This window comes from Bubalus kerabau, chromosome 20 (assembly GCF_029407905.1).
Source record: "Bubalus kerabau isolate K-KA32 ecotype Philippines breed swamp buffalo chromosome 20, PCC_UOA_SB_1v2, whole genome shotgun sequence".
Lineage (NCBI taxonomy): Eukaryota > Metazoa > Chordata > Mammalia > Artiodactyla > Bovidae > Bubalus > Bubalus kerabau.
Genome location: NC_073643.1, coordinates 9,207,224 through 9,234,638, shown reverse-complemented (window position 1 = coordinate 9,234,638; position 27,415 = coordinate 9,207,224). Strand labels below are relative to the sequence as shown.

Genomic DNA, 27,415 nt, shown 5'->3' with positions numbered 1-27,415 from the left:
CGAGGACAGCACCCTTAGCGCTGCGGTTTTTCAGGGGCTGGGATTTCCCCGCGGGTAAAAGGGTTAGGGAAGAAGGAATGAAACACAAGCCCTGGGAGTTTCTTCTGGCACATTCCGCTCTCCTTGACGACTAGGGAACGCGATTTTTCTGAGGCTCTGGCTGCCCAGGTAACCAGACCTGGGTGTGAAGAAGTGCTGCCTCCTCGTGGCCGGTTCTCCTTACTACAGCTTTGAAACAGGCTAATGGACACTTGACTTCAATAACCCTGCGGGGCTGCAAATGACACCTGCCCTCAAGAAATGCCCTGGGGTAGATCACGGGGAAAAAAAGTCAAAACAAGGTCGACTTTCAAGAAGCCTGCTTCAAAATGCAAAATTAACTCTTACTGTTTGAAACAATAACGTATGAAAAAGATGCAATGCTCTAAACTAGACTTCGGAGAAGGCAATGGCACCCCACTCCAGTACTCTTGCCTGGGAAATCCCATGGACGGAGGAGCCTGGTAGGCTACAGTCCATGGGGAGGCGAAGGGACACGACTGAGCGGCCTCACTTTCACTTTTCACTTTCATGCACTGAAGAAGGAAATGGCAACCCACTCCAGTGTTCTTGCCTGGAGAATCCCAGGGACGGGAGCCTGGTGGGCTGCCGTCTATGGGGTCACACAGAGTCGGACACGACTGAAGCGACTTAGCAGCAAACTGGACAAATGTGAATGACAACCATGAGGAGGTAGCAACACACACCAGTCAGGATAGCTATCAGCAAAAATTCTACAAACAGGAAATTCGGAGACAGGGCGGAGCAAAGAGAACCTTCCTACAAGGTCTTGTGAATGTGAATTTGTTGGTAACAGCAGCTCTGGAGAACACTGTGAGGTTCTTTCAAAACTATTGAATAAAAATAGAGCAGGCATATGATTCGGCCACCCCACGCCTGGGCGTACAAGTGGAGAAAACTGAATTTCAAGAGACACATGCACCCCAACATTCAGTGCAGCACTGCTTACAACACCCCAGGAATGGAAGCCACCAGCGTCCATCGCTAGATGAACAGGAAATGACGTGGCCCGGGTATACAATGGACTATTATTCAGCCATAAGAAAGGGGAGATGGTGAAGGACAGCGAAGCCTGGTGTGCTGAAGTCCATAGAGGCACAAAGGGTTGGACACGACCGAGCAACTGAACGACAATAAGAAAGGATGAAATGATACCATTGGCATCTGGATGGACCTAGACATGATCACACTGAGTGAAGTAACCTGGACTGAGAAAGCTAAGTATCGTATGAGATCACTTACAGTTGGAACCCAAAAACTGACAGAAATGAATTCATTTATGTAACACAAGGACACTCACAGAGTTTCAAAACAAATAGGATTTCCAGAGGGCAAATTAGGGTGGGAAGGATGAATTAGGAGGTTGGGATTAACAGATACACTCTCATATACATAATACAGAGGGTCAAAAAGGACTTCCTGTATAGCCAAGGAAATTGTGCAACACTCTAACAACCCTCAAGAGAAAAGGATCCAAAAAACAATACATCTATGTATGTGTATCACTGAGTCAAGTTGCTGTACACCTCAAACACAACACTGTAAGTCCACATAAACTAAAAATTACATAAAAAAGGAAAAGCAGTGCCCACCATATTGCCCTCAGGCCGTGGGGACCCGGGCTGGTGTCACATCCCTGCAGCCTGAGAGGCTTGGGTCTCAAGACTGGACTCCCATGGGGCTGAGGGAGCTGGGATCTATGTGCCATCAAAGCAGCGCCCCTTGGACCTGTAGGGCCTGGTCCCCTCCAGATGCGACCATGATCTCCAGATGCAGGCAGGCTCTTCAGAAGATACCTGAAGCCCAGGGCACCCCACGACTGGTGGGACTTCTGGGCTGGAAGAGCTTGCAAAAGCCAGCGGGCCTCCTGGATGTGTCCCGGTGAGGGAACTCGGTACCAGTCTCAGATGACAGCACCCTCGGCAGAGTGGTTTTACAGGGGGCTGGGATTTCTCCATCGGGTGAAGGGAAAGAAGGGGTAGAATGAATGAGACACAGCCCCTGGGCGTTTCTTCTCCCACACCACACTCGCCTTGACAACCCAGGAACAGACTTTTCTGAGGCTGTGTCTGCCCAGGTGACCGGACGGGGGCGTGAAGTAGTGCTGCCACCTTGTGGCCTCGTCCCACAACTACAACTTATTTACTTAAAAAAAAAACCCTGTTTATAGACCCTTTCTATTCACTAGGGGCTTCCCTGGTGGCTCAGAGGAGAAGGCGTCTGCCTGCAATGCAGGAGACCCAGGTTCAATCCCTGGGTTGGGAAGATCTCTTGGAAAAGGAAATGACAACCCACTCCAGTATTCTTGCCTGGAGAATCCCATGGACAGAGGAGCCTGGCAGGCTACAGTCCATGGCGTTGCAGAGTCGGACACGACTGAGCGACTTCACTTTCTTTCTTTCTTTCTTTCTCAAGAAATGACCTGGGGTAGGGCAAAAAAAAAAAAAAAATCAAAACATGGCCAACTTTCAAAAAGCCAATTTCAAGAGGTACCTTTCACTCAGATGGTTTGAAAAGATTAAAAAAAAAAAAAAAGTGGAAAAGATACTCCACAAGGCTATTATTAGAGAAATGCAAATATGACCTGCAAGGAGATATCACTTCACACCAGTCAGAATGGCCATCAGCAAAACGTCTAGAAACAATAAATGTGGAGATAGCTTGGGACACAGAAAACCCTCCTACGCTGCTGTCTGGAATGTAAATTGGTAAGAGGCACTGTGGAGAACAGTATGGAGTTTCTTCAAAAACCTAAAAACAGAGCTGGCATATGATCCCACCACCCTACTCCTGCGTGAATAACCAAAGAAAACCAGAATTATGGAAGACTCATGCACCCCTATGGTTAGTGCAGCCCTGTTTACAACAGCCAAGACATGGAAGCCACCACAGTGTCCACTGACAGACGAACAGAAAAAGAAGATGTGGCACATGGATGCAATGGAATGTTACTCAGCCATAAAAAAGGGTGAGATGGTGCCATTGGTAGCCACATGGATGGACCTAGACACGATCAAACTAGTGAAGGAAGTCTGATTGAGAAAGACAAACATCATATGAAATTGCTTACAGTTAGAATCTAAAAATTCAAACAAATGAATTAATTTGTGCAACACAAAGAGACTCACAGAGTTAAAAAACAAACGTATGATTCCCAAAGAAGAAATTAGGGTGGTACCCACTCCAGTGTTCTTGCCTGGAGAATCCCAGGGACGGGGGAGCCTGGTGAGCTGCCGTCTATGGGGTCGCACCGAGTCGGACACGACTGAAGCGACTTAGCAGCAGCAGTGATGAATTAGGATGCTGGGATTAACAGATACACAAAAAGGACCTACTGCGTAGTACACAGAAGCCTGCCCAACTTTCTGTAACATCTTATACAGGAAAAGGATCTGAAAAACAGCATAACTGAATCAAGTTGCTATATGGCTAAAACACAACACTATAAATCTAAAAAAAAGCAGCGCTTACCACATCCCCTCGGGCCTTGGGGCCCTGGGCTGGTGCCACATCCCTGGGGCCTGAGCAGGCTTTGGTCTCAAGGTAGAATTCTCATGGGGTTGGAGGAGCTGGGGAGGATGAGCCAAAGAGCCCTTTGGACCTGTGGTGCCAAGTCTGCCCAAGATGGGACCACAATCCAGATTCAGCCAGGCCCTTGAAAAGCTATTCCAGGTCCAGTGCACCCAAAGATTGGTGGACCCGCTGGGCTGGAAGAGCTTGAAAAAGTCTCCACATGCCCTGGTGGCTGGTTCCTGACTCCAGCCTCCTTCAATTAGTTGTCCCACCTCTGGACAACAGCACCCTCAGCCTATCCCTTTTGCAGGGGCTGGGATTTCTTCCTGGTGTGAAAGGTCAGTGGGAAGAAGGAATGAGATACAAGCCTCAGGCCATTTTTTCTCCTATATTCAGCTTTCCTTGACAACCCAGGAAAACTGGTTTAAGGCTCTGGATGCCCAGGTAACCAGACCTGGGTGTGAAGAAGTGCTGCCACCTTGTGGCCACTTCCCATAACTACAACTTTAAAACCCTTGCTTGTGGACACTTCCTGGGCTTCCCTGGGGGCCCAGAGGATAAAAAATCTGCCCGCAAGGCAGGAGACTGGGGTTCGATTCCTGGGTTGGGAAGATCCACTGGGGACGGGAATGGCAACCCACTCCAGTATTCTTGCCTGAAGAATTCTATGGACAGAGGAATCCAACGGGCTACAGTCCATGTGGTTACAAAGAGTCAGACATGACTGAGCAACTAACACACACATGGACATTTGCTATTCACAAATCTGTGGGGCTGGAAATGACATCTGCCCTCAAGAAATGTCCCGGTGTAGGTCTCGGAAAAAGAATTCAAAACAGGGCTGACTTTCAAGAAGCCAATTTTAAGAGTTACAATTTCACTCACAGTGCTTATTTATATTCCCGAAAACAAAGATTTCTTGCAGAGCAGCAATAAATGCTGAAAATCTTGTTGTTTTAGCTATTTTGTCCTTGTCAGTTTCTGATATGCCCGGTGGTTTTTAGAGCAAGTAAAGGTTTCAGAGGCGTGACCAGTGAGTTGCCAGAGCCTGGACGTGTCCAGTGCAGTGCTGAACTCCAGTGTTCTGGCGTGTTGCCACTGAACCCAGCCTGCTCAGTGGTTGGAAGATTCACATTTCAATGTCCGCCACAATTAGCTCAGTGAAGTGCTGGCACAGCCTCTCATGAAAATGAAACAAAAATACCAGCTGTATTTTCATCCAACAGAACATGTAGAAGCTAAACCCAAGATCGGCAATGTGTTGATAAATGTCTGAACTGGGTGACAGTCACCCCTAGTCCATTGGGCTTCCTTGGTAAAGAACCTACCTGCCAATGCAGGAGAGATAATAGACCAGGTTTGATCCCTGGGTCAGGAAGATCCCCTGGAGGAGAGCATGGCAACCCGCTCCAGAATTTTGCTTGAGAATCCCATGGACAGAGGAGCCTGGCGGGCTACAGTCCATAGGGTCACAGAGAGTCAGACACGACTGAAGCAACTGAGGATGCACCCCCTAGTTTATTATACCATCCTTTCTAATATGTTTTTCAATTTTCAAAAATTAAAAAAAAAGTACATAATTTTCTGTGATTCTCATTAAAATAAGATCTTTCCAAGTGTGGATAAATATAAGCCAGTAGTTAAATCTGGGGTCGGGTGAGAGGGGAGCAGGGAGATTAGAATGGGTGATGTGCTTGATGTTTTTCTGTATATCTCTGTGATGTTTACGTTACTGCACTAAACCTATACTACAAGCCTTTTTAGGGAAAAAAAAAACAGTTACCTTAAACCAGGTACTTATTTTTAAAAAGAAGGCCCTTCATAAGCAAAGACATTGTCCGGTAGAAGACCGGCCCTCCACACTAGAATGCAGTCAACAGCTATTTGCTCGAACATGCTGTGAGCTTGGTGCTGCCCGGCAGGGAAGCGTGTCCACACATTATATAGAAGTAGACTCTCGTCCTCTCTGCTAAAGAATCCTTTACCAGACAGTTTATGCCAGGGTGATAGTGGCAAATAAACTCACCCTTCCCTCCACGAAAGGGGACACGAGAAAGACACCTCTTTAAAACAGCCCTCGGCCTCCTGCTGCTCTCAGAAATGTCCCAACCAAGGGGCATTTTGGGCCATTTCATTGCACATTTAGATGGGGCTCATGCTGGTGAAGATCAGGTTCACTGCTGAGAGAGGCCAGTTACCTTCCTCAGAAAAACATGGTGTAAATGTCAGTATCAGAGACTTTTTAGGAACAAAGGAATCATCTTGATTAGCAGCAAAAGTTTAAATTTTTTAGTTAAAAAATCAAAATAGAGAAAGAGGGAATGAAGCAAAAATTTTCTCTTTCCTTTTTTCCCCTTTTTTGACCTTCAGCAGGCAAGGCCTCTGGTGTGTCCTGGAGAGGAGACGAGGTGGGATTACCAGGTAGGTGGGCAGATGTCTGCTGTGGGCAGAGGGAACTCCACAAAGAACAAGATGCTCACAGCGGGGGAGGAGGCTGTGGAAGCCAAAGTCACCTGTCAGTCTTCCAAGACATCCCCGAGGCCCCATGACCAGCCACCCCTGAGTCTGAAAGACAGCCTCGGGGAAGCTAGTCAGACTCCTGCCCACGGACCAGATATGTCATCGGGAGAGCAGAGTCTTCCCCATAGCAAATGACCCTAGTAACGTCCTGTGCTCATCACTGAACCGCCAGGGCACACGCTGCTCAAGCAAGTGGCCCCCGGCAATCTTGGTTACAGGGAAAGAAGGGAAGGCAGGAAATTGGGGCTTTGAAGTCTGAATTCCTTTCTCTCTCTCCCATGTGAGCCTTTTGTCCGTCTGGAAGGTTCTAATCGAGAAACTCCAAGTTCAAGGCAGGATCCACTGCAATGATCTTAGGGTTAAGAGTCTGTAAAGGTCAATGGTGTGGAGGAAGGGAAATAATGATATATATAGTGGTGGGGGGTTAATCGCTCAGTTGTGTCTGACTCTTCTGCAACTCCATGGACCACAGCCCGCTAGGCTCCTCTAAGTCCATGGGACTTTCCAGGCAAGAATACTGGAGTGGGTTGCCATTTCCTCCTCCAGGGAATCTTTCCCACTCAGCGATAGAAACTGCATCTCTTGCATCTCCTGCACTGCAGACAAATTTTTCACCACTGAGCCATCAGGGAAGCCATTGGGAATTTCTAAAAGGAATTCCCTTGCAGCCCAGTGGCTAGGACTTCACATTTCCACTACAGGGTGTTCCATTCCTGGTCAGGGAACTAGGATCCTGCAAGCTGCATGGAGCAGTCAAAAAAAAAAAAAGATTAATAAACAAAAACACCAGTTATATAGAGTTTGCCCTGGGCCAGTGTGTGAATTCCATCAGCATTCCACATCTACCAACTCATTTAATCCTCAAGACAATCTTACAAGGTTAGTACTCTCCACTGAGGCAGAAGCTGAGTCTTAGTACCTTGCCCAGATTGCCTAGAAGATGAGTACTTACATTTATAGTAAGCGAACTGCAAATAATGATACATGGTAGCCACAAATTTCTCCACCGGATATCCTCCTATGACAGGGGTGAGGTTCTCCTCACACTGAATTTTGCATTCCAGGACCTCCACATAATGATCTGAAAGAACACACAGATTTTCAGGCAGTGCATTCATTATTTTCTTTATGCCACTTCTGCCCCACCCCCCAAAACAATTAAGGCCAAAATGATCATGATAAAATGATAAAAGTAAAATATTTGCACTACTTATGATAAAGGGCCAAAATCTTTAATACATGAAGCATGCTAAATCAAAAGGAGAAGGACAAATGCTGGCTATAAAAATAGCCAAAAAGATGCTAACAGAAATTATAAAAGGGGCTAATAAACATTGTGAAAAGATCTTAACCTTATTTGTAATTAAGAAAACCCAGTGTTAAGGAGAGAATATCGAGATTCACAGTCTCATATTTTGTTGGTAGGAGCAAAAAAGGAACAAGTTTATTGGAGAACGATTTGACAAAATTTATCCAAGGTTAAAATACACATATTCTCTAACCCAGTAGTCTCCTTCTGGGAAAATGTTCTTTAGACTTGGGCACACTTGAGCAAACAAACTTGAAAGTAACCCAAATGTCAATCAGTAGGATGGTGATTAAGACGTTATGGTGCATACAAACAGCAGAATCCACACAGGTTTTAAAAGAGAGCAGGCAGACCTAAATACAGGCACATAGAAAGATGTGGAAAACTACATTTCCCAGCCACCTTTGCAGTTCAGCTGGGGCCATGTGACTAACTGAGCCAATGAAATGTGGACAGTTAACAAGTGATGGATACTACTTCTGGAGCTGGTCCCTAAATCCAGCGTGGTCCTCAGCCCTTCCCTTTCCCCCTTTCAGAGTCCAGCATGATGGTACACATTTTGCCAGCAAGACTGTGGAGGAGTAGGCACTCTCCCTGGTTGGTAGGAATACAAAACAGTACCTTAAAATACCAAATAATTTACTGAAACATTCACCCTGAACCATCAATCCCACTGATGCTGACTTTGCAAACACATTTCCATACTTAGCAAACAAGAACAACAAAAAAGAAACCCACTAAAATTCCCCAGTACAGTAGTAGATGTTATAGCAAAAGACTGAAAGAAACTGAAAGTCGCTCAGTCGTGTTCGACTCTTTGCGACCCCATGGGCTATACAGTCCATGGAATTCTCCAGGCCAGAATACTGGAGTGGGTAGCCTTTCCCTTCTCCAGGGGATCCTCCCAACCCAGGGATCGAACCCAGGTCTCCTACATTGTAGGTGGATTCTTTACCAGCTGAGCCACCAGGGAAGCCCAAGCAACAGATTGGGGCAGCCCCAATGTCTACCAGATGGTTGAATAAACAGTAGCACACTCTTATCCCGACCCTCAACAGAGTACTCGGCAGAAATGAGAAGAATAATGACACAGTCTCTACGTACTAGTTAGGATATACTGTTAAGTGGAAAAAGCATAAAATAGAATAGTGTGTAATGTAGGCTATGTATTCTGTATGGAAGAAGCAAGCACAAAAATTAAGGGGAAAGTGGTTTTATATTCACATAACCTTTACAGGAAAAAAAAGATTCAGGCAAGAATTCTCAATACTGTGCTAAATCAATGCATGGTCGGGGTGAGGGGGTGGAGAATAGAGAATCTAATGGACAGCAAGTTGTCCTAGTCTGGAAGCATCTGTCCATGAATTATTCATTTCAATAGTAATTATACTGGGGAACTGGAAAGCACTTCTCTTTCTAGTCAGGACCTAACTGAGAAAGCAGGAGACGTTTTTCACATTATATCCCTTTGTCTTTCACATACGATAGTATGTGCCTATATTAACTATCAAAAATAAAGTTTGACACTAAGTGTTAATCCAGGGTAACCCCCTCAGGTGAGACACTAATTCACAGGTTAAGAGCTGAGACCACAGTCAGAAGGCCTGGGTCTAAATCCTAGCCCTTCCCCTGAGGACAAGAAGCACTGGGCTTGGGAGGTGGGGGAAAAAATCAGGAGTTTAGGATTAAGAGATACACACTGCCATGTATAAAACAGGTAAACAACAAAGACTGACTGTATACATAGTGGGGCTTCCCCGGCGGCTCAGCTGGTAAAGAACCTGCCTGTCAATGCAGGAGAGGCAAGAAACAAGGGTTTGATCCCTGGGTCGGGAAGATCCCCTGGAGAAGGAAATGGAAACCACTCCAGTATTCTTGCCTGGAGAATCACATGGACAGAGGAGCCTGGGGGGCTACAGTCCATGGGGTCGCAAACAGTCAGACATGACTGAGCAGGCACGCCACACACTGTATACAGAGCACAAGGAACTCTGCCCAGTATTTTGTGATAACCTATAATGGAAATTATATCTGAAAAAAATGTGTGTGTATATATACATATGTGTATATGTATAACTGAATCACTTTGCTGTACACTTGAAACTAACACAATATTGCAAATTAACTATACTTCAATTTTTTTTTTTTTGCCAAGCCGGGAGTCTTGTTTCCTGACCAGGGATTGAACCTGTGCCCTCAGCAGTGAAAAATGCTGAGTGCTAACCATTGGACCACTGGGGAGGTCCTGGGAACTAGTGCTTAATGGGCACAGAGTTTCAGTCTGAGAAGATGAAAAAGTTCTGCAGATGGATGGTGATGGTGGCCTCACAGCAACGTGAAAGATTAAGAAACTAACCAAGCGCAACGTGTGGACTTTATTTTGAACCTGATTCAAACCAACAAATTATAAATGTAAGGGACACACACACATATTTATGCCATTTCTAAGACGACTGGGACACTGGATATTTGATGATGAGATCAAGGAACTGCTGTTATAATTCTTTTAGGTATAATAGTTTGGTGGTTATGTTTAAAAAAAAAAAGAGTTCTTATCTTTTAGAGGTATCTATTGAAACAAAACATACAAAATGAGGGAACACCTGGAATTTGCTTGCAGCCATGAAATTAAAAGACGTTTACTCCTTGGAAGGAAAGTTATGACCAAACTAGATAGCATATTCAAAAGCAGAGACATTATTTTGCCAACAAAGGTCCGTCTAGTCAAGGTTATGGTTTTTCCTGTGGTCATGTATGGAAGTGAGAGTTGGACTGTGAAGAAGGCTGAGCGCCGAAGAACTGATGCTTTTGAACTGTGGTGCTGGAGAAGACTCTTGAGAGTCCCTTGGACTGCAAGGAGATCCAACCAGTCCATTCTGAAGGAGATAAGCCCTGGGATTTCTTTGGAAGGAATGATGCTAAAGCTGAAACTCCAGTACTTTGGCCACCTCATGTGAAGAGTTGACTCATTGGAAAAGACCCTGATGCTGGGAGGGATTGGGGGCAGGAGGAGAAGGGGACGACAGAGGATGAGATGGCTGGATGGCATCACTGACTCGATGGACGTGAGTCTGGGTGAACTCCGGGAGTTGGTGATGGACAGGGAGGCCTGGTGTGCTGCAATTCATGGGGTCGCAAAGAGTCGGGCATGACTGAGCGACTGATCTGATCTGATCTGAACCTGAGAGGGAAGGGGGGGTTTTCAGATGATACTCTGCCATGAGTTGACAGTAGCGAAGCTGAGTCATGGGTAAGTGGGCTTTCTTCACACTCTTCTATATGTTGTATATGTTTGAAATATTCCACAATAAAAACATTTTGTTAAGAAAAATAAAGGTACTCTGTAGAAAAAGAGTTTCACAAGCAAAAATTTACTAAAACAACAACAACAAACAACCATCCTGGACTCAATAACTGTAAAAGAGCTGCCCGCCTCAGGGTTTCTGAGAGTCATTAATCATCACGGGGCACAGAGACTCCAAGAAGCAGACAACCCTCAGACCAATTCCAGACTTATCTGACCTGGGGCCCCTTCCTGCAAGGGGCAGTTTGAGGGTCTGTGTTCCCAAACCACTTAAAGACATCTCTTGGCCATTTCCTATCCTCGAGCATTGCTGCCCACTAATGGTTAAAGAAAACCCCTAGGGCTATTTATGTGTTTTCAATGTTCTTTCTCTTGTTTTGGCCAAGCCTGAAGGAATGCAGGATCTTAGTTCCTTGATCAGGATCAGAATTGAACCGATGCCCCCTGCCCCCTGGGAAGCTCAGCGTCTTAACCATTGGACCACCAGGGAAGTCCTCAGTTTTCTTTCTTTACTCTTTCTTGTGCTTTCCAAACTTCTTAAAATAAGCATGCATTATTTTATCATCAGAAAATGTTTTCTTTTTTCCCAAAAGTTACCTTGTGTATATGTGTTAGTCACTCAGTCGGGTCTGACATCTTTGTGACCCCATGGACTGTAGACTGTCAGGCTTCTTTGCCCATGGAATTCTCCAGGCAAGAGTACTGGAGTGGGTTACCGTTTCATTCTCCAGGGGATCTGTCTGACCCGGGGATCGAATGTGGGTCTCCTGCATTGCAGGCAGATCCTTTACCGTCTGAGCCACCAAAGTTGCCTTAGTGATCACTAATTATACGCTTCATTCTTGGAGAAGGAAATGGCTACCCACTCCAGTATTCTTGCCTGGGAATTTCCACAGACAGAGGAGCCTGGCGGGCTACAGTGCATGGAGTCGCAGAGTCAGACATGACTTAGTGATCGAGCATGCAGACTCTGCATGCTGAAAAACTGCCATAATCAAAGTTATCTCCCTAAGCTGAGGTGTGAGATGCTTTGGGGCTCAATTTTATTTTGCTACAAGCCTGTGGGAATCTGCAGTCAAGTAGGACTGATGAAACAAACCTTCTCCACAGGCCTGTGTCTGGACATCATACTCACTGTTCCTCTAGAAGCTCCAGCCAAGTCAGAGGCTAATCCATGTCTGTATCAGCCACCCCAGTTAACCCACTCTCATTTACGCTCAAAAGTTTCTCAGAAGCCACCCGAGTTTCCTAGAAAGCATGTAGAACTCGCAGGGGCAGCTGTGTCCTTTACGTCAAGGATAAAACCCACTACCAACCTGCGATGGAAAGATAGAAATCCTTGAAGTCCCTGATCTCCCGGGAGCCCTCGCAGGCAGCGAGACACTCATAGAAGGCCTTGAAGAAGTCAGGAAGGGCCAGCTCCATGTCGGTGATGCACGTCCTCCAATTCTCACCATTGTAGGCCCGCACAGCTCGGATGAACAGGCTCTGGAATCAGCGAAAAGTCTACACGTAAAAAACGCTGGAGAGGGTGTGGAGAAAAGGGAGGGATGTCGACTGGGGCAGCCACTATGGAGAATATACGATGTATGGAGGTTCCTTAAAAAAACTAAAAATAGAGCTACCATATGATCCTGCCATCCCACTCCTGGACATATGTTCAGAAAAAATGAAGACTCTAATTCCAAAAGATACATACACCACTATGTTCATAGCAGCACTATTTACAATAATCAAGACGTGGAAGCAACCTAAATGTCCATCAGCAGATGAATGGATAAAGATGTGGTACATATATACATATATAAAAAAGAATGAAATAATGCCACGTCGATGGACCTAGAGATTATCATGCTGAATGAAGTCAGACAGAGAAAGACAAATATCCTATGATACCACTTATACGTGGAATCTAAAAAAATGATACAAACGAGCTTATATACAAAACAGAAATAGAATCACAGAAAGAGAAACAAACTTATGGTTACCAAGGGGGAAAGGGACCAGGAGGAATATATAGGGAATTTGGGGTTAACAGTTACATATTACTATATATAGGGTTGGGCAAAAAATTCATTTGGGTTTTTCCATAATATCTTATAAAATATAAAGTGGATAAACAAGGATCTACTGTATAGCACAGGGAACTACACTCAATATTTTGTAATAAAGTGTAATAGAAAAGAATCTGAATATATATATACCTGTATATATTTATATATATATGTACACATATGTATAACTGAATCACTCTTCTGTACACCTGACACAGTGTAAATCAATCAAAAACAAAACAAAAAAACAGGCTCTGGAAAGCCGAGAGAAGTCAAGGAACGTCCAGACATGAAGAGAGACAGACTTGTCCTCCCAAAAGGAATCAGATTATCATGAAGCTTGACTCTCTTTAACTCCGGACAAACTATGCTCACTCTTTTTTTTTTTATTAAAAAAAATTGTTTTACAATGTGGTGCTGGTTTCTGCCATACCACAAGGCAAATCAGCCCTAATTATGCATACACCCTCTCCCTGTCTAGCCTCCCTCCCTCCCCCACTCCACCCACCCAGGTCATCACAGAGCACCAGACTGGGTTCCCTGTGCTACACAGCAACTTCTCCCCAGCTAGGAAGGCAATCAGTGACTTACCTACATCTAGATTTTTCTACCCTGTTCACAGTGGTACAGTTATTTTATTTAACACAAAAACTAGCAGATACTTGATAATAAAATCAAGTTTGAATCAAGGAAAAAAGGAAAATACCAGGGACAGAAACCAGAGCAGTGGCTGCCAGGGGTCAGGGGCAAAGGCATGACTGCAAAGGGGTATGAGGGAAATTTAAAACAATTTTTTTTTTTTTTAACGCAGGAACTTTTTAGGGGAGAAGAAAATGTCTGTATGATTGTGGTGGTAGCTGTATGACTGCACATATTTGTCAAAACTCATCGAATTATACACTTAAAATTAGAAGATTAGTTTTAAATAAATTATACCTCCATAAAACTGATTTTAAAAATCAATTCAAGGAAAAGATAAGCTAAAGCAAGGGTCAGATGGCCCTTGCCCTAACAGCAAAGTATAAACTAGGAGTTTTACACGTCTGCACGAGTTCCTGGGTAGGGCAGCCACATGCCAGCCAGAGAAAACATCAAGGAATTCCTGCTACCTGTTGCCTCCACCAGGTACCAGGAATAACTAGGGCTGAGGAAGCAGCTTCATCTTCACCAGAAATAAATAGAGATTTTGGACACATGCAGAAACCTGCTAACTTGGAGGGGCAAGGACAGGTCTTGAAATACACATGTGGTTCTCCTTTGGGAGTTTTGTTTTCAGCTGCTCTGGACAGAGGGTATTTGAGGTCACCCCTGGGACCTAGAATTTTCACCCAACTTAAAGCCTAAGGTTAGGAAGATGGATCTCCTTATATCTCCTGGGCAGGCAGCATCCCCTGGAAGCAAGACAGGCAAAGAACTGAAGCTTTGCCTGGAGATGGATGGGGGGTGGGGGAAAGGGGAGTGTGGGGCAGGGGAAGCAGAAATACCAGACCGCTGGCTCTGCAGAAATGGCAGGGTGGCAGCGGAAAGAAAGCCCTGCAGAGGGACTTCCCTGGTGGTCCAGTGGTTAAGAATCTGCCTTCCAATGCAGGGGACATGCGTTCCACCCCTGGTCAGGGAACTAAGATCCCACATGCCTCAGAGCAACTAAGTCCCCGTGCCACAACTACGGAGCCTGCATGCCCCAGAGCCTGCGAGCTACGATCCCGAGGCAGCCAAATAAATGAAATAGAAAAGAAAACAAACAAAGCTCTACAGAGAGAGGATGCCCCTAAGCACAGTGCGATGGCCATGTGCACACAACTCTTTTCCCCAAACCCAGTGAACAATAACAGGGAAGAAAGTAAAAAGGGATCAATTCTTCTTACAGGAGATCAGAAAAGGAGCAAGCAGCAGACGAGAGATTTCAACAACTTTTGGAAAGACAGAAAGCCTAATGATCAGAGAGGAGGGTCCTCACGGGAGGTGAGCTACACAACCCATAGACACCTGCAGGCACCAGGGACCACAGAGGCTGGCACGAGGTGCAGGATGGAACGCTGGGCTGAAAGTCTGAACCTAGCTGTTGGAGCCTGGCTTCCCCTGCCAGCAGCCATCTGCTCCCCTAAGGGACCACACCTTCCAAGTCTGTTCTAGAGATTCTCCCCATAAAGGCTGAAGGCCCAGGGAGCAGGCACAGCAATCAAGCTGAGGTGTCGGCTGACACCCAGAAACAGGTGAGGCCTCCAACTCAGCTGTGAGATCGCCATCCCTCTCCCCAGACTGGCTCTCAGACACTCTGCCAGCCCTGTGGAAGGCTGGGGAATTCCTCCCTGGAGACCAGATGGGCTCCAGAAAAGAGACTTTGCCCACAATGTTTGAGGGTCACCGCTGGCGAAAAAGTGAGCTTGCAGTCTGGTCCCATGATGGGAAACCCTAGAATCAGACCTGAGGCTCTAGGAGCTCCGGTGGGCACTTCCAACCCATCCCTCTGTTTTCAACCCCTGCTCCTGCCCCACTGGTACCCACACACCTGGAGCCCAGACTCGACAGGCCCCGACAGCAGTAAGTGCTCTGGACTCATCCTCTTCTTACTGTCCTCACTCATTCCCCTCAGAATCCCCTCTGCAGATGCACAGACTCAAATATCCTGTAACCTGTTGAGTCTGTCCTCCTAGAACCTTATTCCCCTTCCATCTTGAGATATGTGCTGTGTGTGTGTATAAAAATACATGTTTCCTAGTTGCATTAGAGATGAAGACCTACTTCTAGGTTCTTCTGTTCTTAGTCATTTTCAGATGATTTCCAAGACCCATTTTTATACCATCTTAAAACTGAATGATCAAATGACCATATTTCTAAAATGCAGCATTTAAAGGGAAAAAAAGTGACTTTAAAATCACCATGCAATGTAAAATTGCATTCTTAAATGGATCAACTTGGTGTTAAAAAGGCAATCATTTTTTCTTCTTTTTTTAATTTTTTGGCCATACTCCACAGCATGTGGAATCCAGTTCCCTGACCAGGGATCAAACCTGCACCCCCTGCATTAGCAGTACGAGGTCTTAACCACTAGACCACCGGGGGAATCCCAAGGCAGTCATTTCTATTGTCATAATACTCATTAAATGTCATCAAAAATCACTTATCAGTCCTTCAGTGTCAGTAGCTGTTCACTAAGATAGACTTATTCAAAAATTCACACTGCAACTAACCACTGTGTAAAACCCCAAATGTACCTCGTACAACTTGGTCTCCAAGTCTTTAATGTAGTCCTCAGCATCGGGCAGGCTCTTGTAATAAGCCATGTTTCTCTTCATCATCTCGTCATCAGGGTGCTTCAGTAGAAAGGTGTGAGCAGCTGCAATAGCTTTCGGAAGATTATTTGCCTAAAGTCCAGAGAGGAGAGACAAGCACTACTCAGTGGGTGGCGAGCGTGATTTCTGTAAAACAAGAACGTCTGTTCAGTCCTTAGGCAATTTTGTGTTTCGACACAGTGTTTCCAGCTAAGGGCTCAGTGATTTCCAAGGCCCAGCATACCTGGTCCAGCCACAAGGCATGAGCGTTCATTCCTGTGGGTGAGCCGATGTACCCTCTGTGCCTGCCCCGATCTACTCTGCCGTCTCCACCCTGCCCTGCCCAGGAGGCTGGCGTACGGACTGTCCCTGTGGACTCCCTTGCCCTCTAGCTTTCAGTGGGTTCAGCCCCAACAGGTGCCCAACAGGAGACTGAAGGAAGGGAAGAGAATAAGGCTGGGCTGTTTTCGTCCTGGCTCCTTCCCTTAATTGAAGGTCTCTCCATCTAGTCTCTCTCCATCCACGTTACACCTTCTGGCCTGGGAGGTGGGTCTCACCCCAGCTTTTGTAAGTAACCGCCTTATTCGTAAGTATTCCTCCAGTTACCCTGTATAACTATATCACATCTTTTCTGCCAGAACCTTGACAGATAGATCAGTATTTTCCCGGGTCTCTCACAGAACCTCTGTTTCATCTTCCCGAGGACCCCCACCACCTCCTCATTCACTCATCCATTCACTCAGCAAATATTTGTTGAGAGCCTCTACAGGACAGGTGCTGTTCTAGGAAGTGAATCCTGGGGGCTGGGAGGAAGATCCCTGCTTTTACATGAAAGTGAGTCCTCCCTTGGTATCTTTCCAACCCAGGGATCGAACCCAGGTCTCCCGCCTTGCAAGCGGATTCTTTACCAGCTGAACCACCAGGGAAGCCCAAGAATACTGGAGTTGGTAGCCTATCCCTTCTCCAAGGGAACTTCCCAACCCAGGAATCGAACTGGGGTCTCTTGCATTGCAGGCAGATTCTTTATCAGCTGAGTTATCAAGGTATATATTTATCAGGGGATATAAGTATGTATATTTATTTAATTAATTAATTTGGCTGTGCTGGGTCTTAGTTGCAGCATGTGGGGTCTAGTTTCCTAACCAGGGATCAAACCCAGGCTCTCTATATTGGGAGTGAGGAGTCTTAACCACTGGACCATGAGCCTCTTTTATGTCATCCTGTCTTCTGCATTCCTGGCAGCTGGCAGAGTTCTTAGGACAAGGCAGGACTCGGTAAGTACCAGTGACTTGGACAGGACACCACGACTGCATAATATTTTCATGAAATTAATTCATGTTTCCCTCTCTTTCCCCCTCTCTCTCTTCTCCCCATTCGGTGCTGATCAGCTGATTCTGAGTCTCACTGCCTCAGAGGAGGTCAGGACATAGAGGTATGACCAAAGCCCTTGTACTCCTTAGAGAACTTGGCAAGTATGTGAAGAAGAGGAAATTGAGAGAGGGAACTGCAGGAAGAAGCTGACTGGCCTGGAAGAAGAAGACAGAGGAAGGATTTCCCTGTCGGTTCCAGACCCGAGGTTCCACTGCAGGAGATATGGGTTCAATCCCTGGTTGGGGAACTCAGATGCATGCCATGCCACATGGCCAAAAAAAAAAAAAAAAAAAAGGAGGAAGAAGAGGAATCCTCTAGGCTAGAAAAAACTCCCTCCTTGGGGTCTGCAGGGGCAGCAAGGTCTGTGGCCCTTGATCCTCAGGTTTGGTACCTGCAGGCAGAGCCCAGAAGTCTTCAGGGAAGAAGGAGGTGCCATGAGGTGAGTGAAAAAGCTCGCAGAAAGGGATGGGGACACCTCCCTGTGTGGACACACGAGTGGCAGAGGGCCCCTCCCCCACCATGGATGTCATGGCCCCTCCATGCCCTGAAATCACAGCACAGTCTGGGGGAGGGAGGTGGGGGGGACCCATACATGTGGAGGGAGACTCCTTCAGCCAATCCAGAGGGAGCCTCGGGGACAGGAATTAGGGAATTCTGTTTGGAGAGAGAAAATAAAGGAATATTTGGCACGGTCTGGATTTCTGAGAATCAAAGGGCAGCAAACAGCCTGGGCAGAAACTGCCCCAGATACGCGAGCCCAGTCATTTGGAGATAATGGCAGAGCCTGCCCTTCCAGATATCCGTGCTGATGTCTGAGGAATGCCATCTAGCGGCCTGGAGTGGGACTGTCTCCCTGCACCCCCCTCCCCTCCCCCGCCAACCCCGCCTCCGCCCCCGGCCCCCTCGCCTCCTCTTCCGCCCCTCCCTCTCCCAAACCCCCCTAGACCCCTGTGGAAGCCCACAGCCCTAACCACCGGACCACCGGGGAATTCCCTTTCCTGACTTTAAGTAAGTGATTGTCACAAGACCTGTAAAGGGTTTTGAAGAGAAGTTATGAATTTCCTAGCCTTTGCGGATGCCACGATGGACGAAACCCCTGCCTTCCGGTCACCCTGAATTAACTGTTCCTCCCCTTTTGCCTCGTTTCACATTCATCCGTATTTTAAAGAAATCAGAGCTTCCATTATTCTCCAGGTTTAAAAATAAAACGTTTCCCCCTTGATTATGTGACTCAAATTTGGCTCATACTGTATGTGCCAAAAGCGCTACAAAAAAGAGGATTAAATGAGTCTTTTTCAGCGTAAAAATATAGTGCTTGTATGAGTCAGCCATCATTTCTGAGTTCCGGAAATGTATTAATCTCATCCCTGGTCTATTTTAAAACTGTTTTTTTTTTTTTTTTTTTTTTTTTGCTAGGACAAGCATTCACAAATCTACTTTATATAAAGCTGTAGCAGGCATAGAAATAACCCAGTTTTTCTCCTATTTAGGGTTTTGTGCTATTTTATGGCCCATACGAATGCAACATACACGTGGACCCGTTTCAGAGAAATATGAAAAGCAGATCTTGCAGCCCAAAGACAGAGTTTACCAAATCGTTTTCCAATAAAGTGGAAACAGCTTTAAGAGGGCTCTCTTGGCAAAACCCATTGAAGACCCGCCAAGCTAAAGCCTCTTTATCCAGTTAAAGGGAATTCAGCCCGTTCTTAAAACTTCAGGGTCCCCAGTGTAAGGGCCGTAGACAACTGCAATTTGTGGCTATTTTTAGCCAGCAATCACATACGGAATGCAAACAGTCATAAAAAGGAGGAAGACAACCGCGTTACACTGTAGATGAAAGCCAGCGGAGAGCGCCCGCCCTGAGGAATCACAGCGCTCAGGTTCTCCTCCTCCAGGCAGGCAAGTGTCCTTCCAAGGAGCCCTGCCCTTTTAAATTCCTCTTTAAAAGAGACTGACCGGCCCCGCAGGTCCTCTCCCGCCCTACTCACTTGAGAAAAGGGATTTTGATGGTATCGGCTAAAAACAGAAGTCTGTCTTCAAGTAACACTGTGCTAGTCCTTAGATATACATCCTCTGCCTCAGAACCACCCTTCAAGAAAAGTATTTTTCATCTTTATCTATGAAATAGAATACAAGGCAGAGGATTTGAAGGTCTCCCTTAGCCACGCTGAGTGCGAAATAAGTCTAGAAACGGCAGTGCGACCGGGCCCAGGACGCAGGCACCAGGCAGGGGTCTAGGGGCGGGCCTAACCGCGGCGCGGGGCGGGGCCTAAGCGTAGGGCGGGGCGACCGGACTTGCCTTGAAGTAGGCGAACTGCAGGAACTTGTAGGGCTCTCGGCGCTGGAAGTCCGCCAGTACTTCGCGGCTGGGTTGCGACTGGCGGAAGGCCGGCAGGCCCTGCTTGCAGCGTTTGAGGCAGTGCGCTCGGCGCAGCAGGCCCCCGAAGAGGCCCAACTCCGGGTAGCGCGCGAGGCCGGCGGTGGGCTCGGGCTGCGGCGCCGCGCTGCAGTTGCGGTGGCAGAAGGCCTCGCTGTCCCGTAGCAGGCGGTGCAGCCGCAGGCTGATCTCCAAGTAGCCCACGCTCTCCGCCCAGTGCTCGCTGCTGTACTGGTCCAGCGCGTGCCGGTAGGCCGACTCGAGCGGCATCAGCTCGTCCCGCGGGAAGCTGCGGAAGCTGTAGCGCTCGTACTGGGCGCGCCCCGAGTGCAGCGCGCATACCGCGCATAGCAGCGCCAGCAGCGCCGCGGCCGCCCGGCGCCCCGGCTCCATAGCTCCAGGCGGAAGGAAGGAAAGAGAGGAGAAAGAAGGAAAAGAAAAGGGAGCCGAACGCTGAAGAGGCGGAGACGCCAGCCTCAGGCCCGCCCCGTCCGGCCGCCCCTCCCCACCAGCCGGGGGGTCCGGGCGAAGCTGCCCGTACGGTGAGGGTGTCCTAGGGAGGCGCGCTGCCCTCTAGTTTCTGCGTGTCTAACATTTGATCCCCGGCTCCACTGATCGCTCCTTTAGAGAAGGCGGTCTGGAAGCCAGACGCGGCCCTGACGGATCAGCGCTGCTTAGACTTTGGAATCATTTAGAGGACTTTTGAAAAACGCAGATTCACAAGTGACTCCAGAGTTTCTCTTTCACCAAATCTGGCAGAGATGGGGATCTGAGGGTTTGCAGTTCTAACCAGCACCCTAGTGAGGTTAATGCTGCGGGTCCACGAACGACCTTACATTTCAGTGAGAGAGAGAGAGACAGTGCATATATAAAATTAATAAGGATGTCGGTGGCACTTTGTAAACTATTGAGCAAATCAAGTTGAAGATGCACACACCTTATGATTGCGATTCCACGCTTCAGAATACACTCGAGAAGCTTGTATGTGTGCATCAAAAGATGTGGATGGAATGTTAAAGGCAGTACTGTTATTTTATCATTATTAAATTTTTTGGCCGCACCACTCGACTTTCAGGGATCTTAGTTCCCCGACCACAGAGCACACCCGTCCCAGCAGTGGGAGCGCCAAGTCCTAACCAGTGGACTGCCAGTGATTAAGTCCCAGCATTGTAATTGTAATTACTTAAATTTTTATTTTTAAATAATTTACAAAAAATTGCAAGGATAGTACATACAACTCCTATATATCCTTTATACACATTTACAAATGAATAACTTATGCCACATTTCTTTTTCTGAATCATTTGAGAGAAGATTGCATACATCAGGCCATTTACCCTTTAATCTTTTAGTATGTATGTCCTAGGAACCGAAACTCTCTGTTGCGCTCAGTCGTGTTTGACTCTTTGCAATCCCATGGAGCCTGCCAGGCTCCTCTGTCCATAGGATTCTCCAGGCTCATACTGGAGTGGGTTGCCATTTCCTTCTCCAGGGGATCTTCCCCACCCAGGAATTGAAGCCGCGTCTCCTGCATCGGCAGGTGGATTCTTTACCACTGCCCCACCTAGGAATGAAACTACAATGCTCAAATTCATTAATGATCAAATTCACTAATCTATATCCCCTATTCCAGTTTTGTCAACTAATAATGTCTTTTACGGGCTTCCCTTGTGGCTCCGCAGTAAACACTCTGCCTGCAACGCAGGAGTTGTGGGAGATGCACTGGTGACTCAGTGGTAAAAAACAAGTCTGCTTCCCAATGCAGGAGACACAAGGGAGGTGGGTTCAGTCCCAACTGTTGTTGTTTGGACTAAAAAACAACAACAATGTCTTGTATAGTACGTTTTCCCCCGGGGCAGGAAACCGTCCAATATCATGTATTGTATCTAGTTGTTTCTTCTATCTAATGTTCTAGAATCCGAACCTTCAGATTTTATTGTTATGCTATTGACACTAAGAGTACAGGCCAAAACAACAGTGAGATCCACCACACGCCTATTCAGTTCAGCTCACTTCAGTCGCTCAGTCGTGTCCGACTCTTTGCGACCCCATGAATCGCAGCACGCCAGGCCTCCCTGTCCATCACCATCTCCCGGAGTTCACTGAGACTCACGTCCATCGAGTCGGTGATGCCATCCAGCCATCTCATCCTCTGTCGTCCCCTTCTCCTCCTGCCCCCAATCCCTCCCAGCATCAGAGTCTTTTCCAATGAGTTAACTCTTCGCATGAGGTGGCCAAAGTACTGGAGTTTCAGCTTTAGCATCATTCCTTCCAAAAAAATCCCAGGGCTGATCTCCTTCAGAATGGACTGGTTGGTTCTCTTTGCAGTCCAAGGGACTCTCAAGAGTCTTCTCCAACACCACAGTTCAAAAGCACCAATTCTTCAGCGCTCAGCTTTCTTCACAGTACAACTCTCACTTCCATACATGACCACTGGAAAAACCATAGCCTTGACTAGACAGACCTTTGTTGGCAAAGTAATGTCTCTGCTTTCGAATATGCTGTCTAGGTTGGTCATAACTTTTCTTCCAAGGATTACTCAGCACTAAAAAGAAATGAGCTATTCCACCACAAAAAAACATGGAGGAAACTTAAATATATTTTACTATGTAAAAGAAGGTTATATATGAAAGACTATATACTGTATGATTCCAACTACATATGATGTTATGTTTGGGGGTTTTATTTATTTGTTTTTTGTTGTTGTTGTTGGCTGCACTGCACTGCTTGTGAGATCTTAGCTCCCCAACCAGGGACTGAACCTGGGCCCTCAGCAGTGAGAATGTGTAGTCCCAAGCAATGGACCATCAAGGAATTCCCCCAACTATGTGACATTCTGGAAAAGGCAGAACTTTGAGAACAGTAAAGGGATCACTGATTGCCAGGTGATACGGGGAGAGAGGGATAAACAGGCACAGAAGAGGACTTTCAGGGCAGCCAGACTCTTCTGTGTGATACTATAATGGTGGATGGATATCATGATACATTTCTCAAAACCCAGAGAATATGCAGTATCAAGAGTGAGCCCTAATGGAAGTCATGGGCTTTGGGTGATCATATTGAATGAAAGCAGCTTCATTGGCTGTACTAGGCGACCCATCTGGTGTGGGATTCTGATAGCGGGAGAGGCTGTGTGGAGAGTAGATGGGAAACCTCTGTGCCGTTCATTCAGCGTTGCTGCAAACCTAAAACTGCTCCAGTCTAGTTCAAAAAAAGAATACAGGGGTCTTCCCTGGGGGCTCAGTGGTAAAGAATCCGCCTGCCAATGCAGGAGACAGGTTTGATTCCTGGTCCCAGAAGATCCCACATGCCTCAGAGCAACTAAGCCCATGCACCACAACTACTGAGCCTGTGCTCTAGAATCCCAGAGCTGCAGCTATTGAGCCCACGGGCCGCCTACAGCCCATGCTGTGCAACGAAAGCCTGAACACTGCAACTAGAGAGTAGCCTCTGAGACAAGAAAAGCCTGCACAGTGTGGAAGACCCAGCACAGCTGAAAATAAATAGAATTATTTTTAAGAATACAGGCCAGTTATTTTATAAAAAGTCCTCCGTTGAGGTTTCTCTGCTGTTTCTTCATGATTAGATTCAGATTAAGGTCTCTGGACTAGAACAGGGGTCCCCAGAGGCCAGGCAACAAACTGATATTGGTCTGTGGTCTGTTAGGAACCGGGCCACAACAGGAGGTGAGTGAAGCTTCATCTGTATTTGTAGCCGCTCCCCATTGCTCTCCCATCACCCCAGATGGGACCGTCTAGCTGCAGGAAAACAAGCTCAGGGCTCCCACTGATTCTGCATTATGGTAAGCTGTAGAATTATTTTATTGTCTATCACAATGTAATAATAATAGAGATAAAGTAAATGTAACGCACTTGAATCATCCCAAAACCATTCCCCCCATACACCCTCCCACGCCCCAGTCCCTGGAAAAACTGTCTTCCATGAAACTGGTCCCGGATGCCAAAAAGGTTGGGGACCGCTGGACTAGAATACAGTCCTTCTCAGACATCACTGGAGGAACCCACTGTCAGCCCCTTATCATTGATGCCAATTGTGATTACCTTGTTAAGGTTGTTTCCATTTTCTCCACTTCATTTTTTTCTTTTGTATTTAATAAGTGTTTTCGGTATGATACAGTAGCACAGTTCCTGATAGCAGAAAGCAGAAATAACCGTGTAAAAACAAAAGTGGATTTTTTTGTTTGTGGTTTTAGAGAGAAGATGCACACGTAGGACAAGATTTTACAGCCAGGAATAATTAAAGAATTACAGCTATACATAACAACACAGTTTAGCCTTAAAAAGAACGATTCCACTTGTCTAAAGTTTAAAAGTATGCCAAAGTACACAAAATATTATTTAGGAATGCAAGTAATAGAGTCTTACCTCATACAAACAAATATGGTTTTTCCAGTAGTCATGTACGGATGTGAGCGTTAGACCATAAAGAAGGTTGAAAGTGAAAGTTGCTCAGTAGTGTCCAACTCTGCCATCCCATGCACTATACAGTCCATGGAATTCTTCAGGCCTGGGTACTAGAGTGGGTAGCCTTTCCCTTCTCCAGGGGATCTTCCCAACCCAGGGATCGAACCCAGGTCTCCCACATTGCAGGCGGATTCTTTACCAGCTGAGCCACAGGGAAGCCCAAGAACACTGGACTGGGTAGCCTATCCCTTCTCCAGCAGATCTTCCTGACCTGGAATTGAACTGGGGTCTCCTGCATTGCAGGCAGATTCTTTACCAACTGAGCTATCAGGGTGCTTTGAACTGTGGTGCTAGAGAAGACTCTTGAGAGTCCCTTGGATGGCAAAGATCAAACCAGTCCCTCCTAAAGTAAATCAACCCTGACTATGCATTGGAAGGACTGATGCTGAACCTGAAGCTCCAATACTTTGGCCACCTGATGCAGAGTCGACTCATTGGAAAAGACCCTAATGCTGAGAAAGACTGAGGGCAGGAGAAGAGGGGGCAACAGAGGATGAGATGGTTAGATGACATCACCAATTCAATGGAAAGAGTTTACCCAACCTCGGGGGGAGGATAAGGGAGCCTGGTGTGCTGCTGCAGTCCACGGGGTCACAAAGAGTCAGACACGACTGAGAGGCTGAACAACAACATACAAACATACAAGATAAAACTGGAATGAAAAAGGAACCATAAACAAAACGTTTGGATCATGATTTCCTATAAGGTGGAAGGCCCCTCAGGTGACTTAAATTACAAATTTTCTTTAGTATCATGAATTTATTCATTCTTTCACTACACTGTTCAGCACCTACCTTAGACCAGGTCCTGCCCTTGGCACGGAATGCAAAGATGAATCAGACATACATCCTTGACTACAAGGAACTTCCAGTTCAGTAGAGGTAAGACATCTATATTTTTTTGCATTTGTTCCATTAACCTATAGTCAACTATTGTGTGACAGGCACTGTATTAAAGAAACGTCAACTTGTTCCCTCAAAGTCTTGAGAAGACAGATAAGCAAACCTTTAATTACCCACCATTAGAGCTGGAGACAGTGTTATGTGGACCCCAAAGAGGGTTGGATAACTATCTTAGTGACTTCCGGCTGCTATCACAGGCCCAGTGGATGGCTCATAGACTGAAATTTATTTCTCGTGGTCTGGAGGCTGAGAACCCCAAGATCAAGGTGTTGCCAGGTTTGGTGTCAGAGAACCTGCTCTATGGTTCATGGATGGAAGGGGCAAGGGAACTTTCTGGTGTCTCTCCCTCTTTAAAAAAAAAAATACCAATTTTTAATTGAAAGATAATTGCTTTACAATATTGTGTTGGTTTCTGCCATACAGCAACATGAATCAGCCATGGGTACCCATACGTGCCAGGGTCCCTGAAATCCAAGCACTGTGTCACCTCCACACCTGGGGCAGACCTAAGTCCTCAAGGAGTCTCTCTTTTTTTACTTTGGCTGCATGGCTTGCTGGATCTTAGTTGTCTGACCAGGGACTGAACCCTGGGCCACTGCAGTGAAAGCACCTGGTCCTAACCACTGGACTCTCTCTGTCTCTTAATAAATGTGTGGCCATACCTCATGGCATGTGGGATTTTAGTTCCCCAACCTGGAACTGAACCCGTGGTCTCTGGACTGAAAGGCAGCCCATCAGAGAGAAGTCCCTGGGGGGTCTCCTTTTCAAGGGCACTAATCCCATCCATGAAGGCCCCATCCTTATGAGCTAATCACTCCGAAGACTTCAAAGACCTCATTTCCAAATACCATCACTTTGAGGATTAGGTTTCAACATATAAATTTGGGGAGGGGCACAAACCTTCAGTCTGTAGCACTAACCTAGTCTGAAGGTGAGTCTGGGAAAGTTTCTTGCAAGAGGTCATTCTCTAAGTCTTGAAGGACCTGAACAAAAGGAACAGAAGACTGCTGGAGGCAAGAAGGGAAAAAGGAAGAAGATTCTTGGCAAAAGAAATAACAGTTACAAAGAAGAAGAGAGGTGATGGGACTGGAGGTCAAAAAACAGCATAAAGACCCCAAAATGTGATCCTATAAGAAAGATGAACGTGTGGGAATTCCTTGGTGGTCCAGTGGTTAAGACTTTGCGTTTCTACGGCTGGGGACCCCAGGTTCAGTCTCTGGTTGGAGAACTAAGATCCTACAAGCCTCGCAGTGTGACCAAAAATAATTAATTCATTCATAATTAAAAGAAGATGAGGGTCTGAGTTAAGGCACAGAACATAAAGAGCCATAACAGAGAAAGATAAATGTCATAAGTCAGATGTATGTAGGAAGGAAAAGAACCCTTCCAGCTAGTGCAAGCACTAATTTCTTCATTCCGAAAGAGGCATTAAATCTGGGATTTGAATTGGGAATAAATTGTGACCTGTGATCCTAAAAGCAAAATCTAAGAGGACATCCCCAGAACCCACTGATAGAGAAAGCTTAAATAGTAGGCTGCAGAGCAGTTTCTTCGTATTCAACAAATAATGGTCTCATGCTGGGTGGGCTAGAAAACAGAGACTGAGGCAAGAACTAAGTGCTCAGACTTTATGTGGAAGGTAGAATGCATGACTGGGAGAGAGGAAAGGAAAGGAAAAGGAAAGAAAAGATGAGAGCAAAGCGTGTGCGTGTGTGCTAAGTTGCTTCAGTCATGTCCGATTCTTCATGACCCTATGAACCATAGCCCACCAGGCTCCTCTGTCCATGGGATTCTCCAGGCACGAATACTGGAATGGATTGCCATGCCCTCCTCCAGGGTCTCTTCCTGACCCAGGGATGGAACCTGCATTTATTACATCTCCTGCAGTAGCAGGCCAGTTCTTTACCACTAGAGGCACCTGGGGAGCCCCTGAGATGCAACACAAAGATGCAAAGGAACGTGGTCCCACACTGGCTACAACTTCAGAACAGCTTGAAGACATGTGGGCCTTGGCAGGTGCGCCCACTAGACCATGTGGAATGTCTCTGGACAAGCTATACAGAGAAACCACTCCTTGAAACAGTTGATCTGAGCGAAGACGGGCGAGGAGGACATTTATTTACTGGCTCATTCCCCGCTCTGATCCCCACTGCACTGTGGTTCTCCACGAGAGAGTGAACTTGCCTGCCCCTCTGGGTTGCACCACCCAGTCTCTGGCAACAACAGAGGAAGCGTGGTGCTCTGTTCCA

General features: G+C 46.5%; 1 protein-coding gene across 1 annotated transcript in view; it reads right to left on the bottom strand.

The window, feature by feature from the left end:
- The window catches only part of CRTAP (cartilage associated protein), a 34,562-nt gene extending 13,719 nt beyond the window's left edge, over positions 1-20,843 (bottom strand). Inside the window, exons 1-4 of the mRNA XM_055558214.1 lie at positions 19,703-20,843; positions 15,976-16,125; positions 12,023-12,194; positions 7,046-7,174 (exon numbers count right to left, since the gene is read on the bottom strand). Coding sequence (XP_055414189.1) covers positions 7,046-7,174; positions 12,023-12,194; positions 15,976-16,125; positions 19,703-20,173 — 922 coding nt within the window. The 5' untranslated portion in view covers positions 20,174-20,843. The remainder of the gene's footprint in view (positions 1-7,045; positions 7,175-12,022; positions 12,195-15,975; positions 16,126-19,702) is intronic.
- Between the last annotated feature and the right edge of the window lie 6,572 nt (positions 20,844-27,415).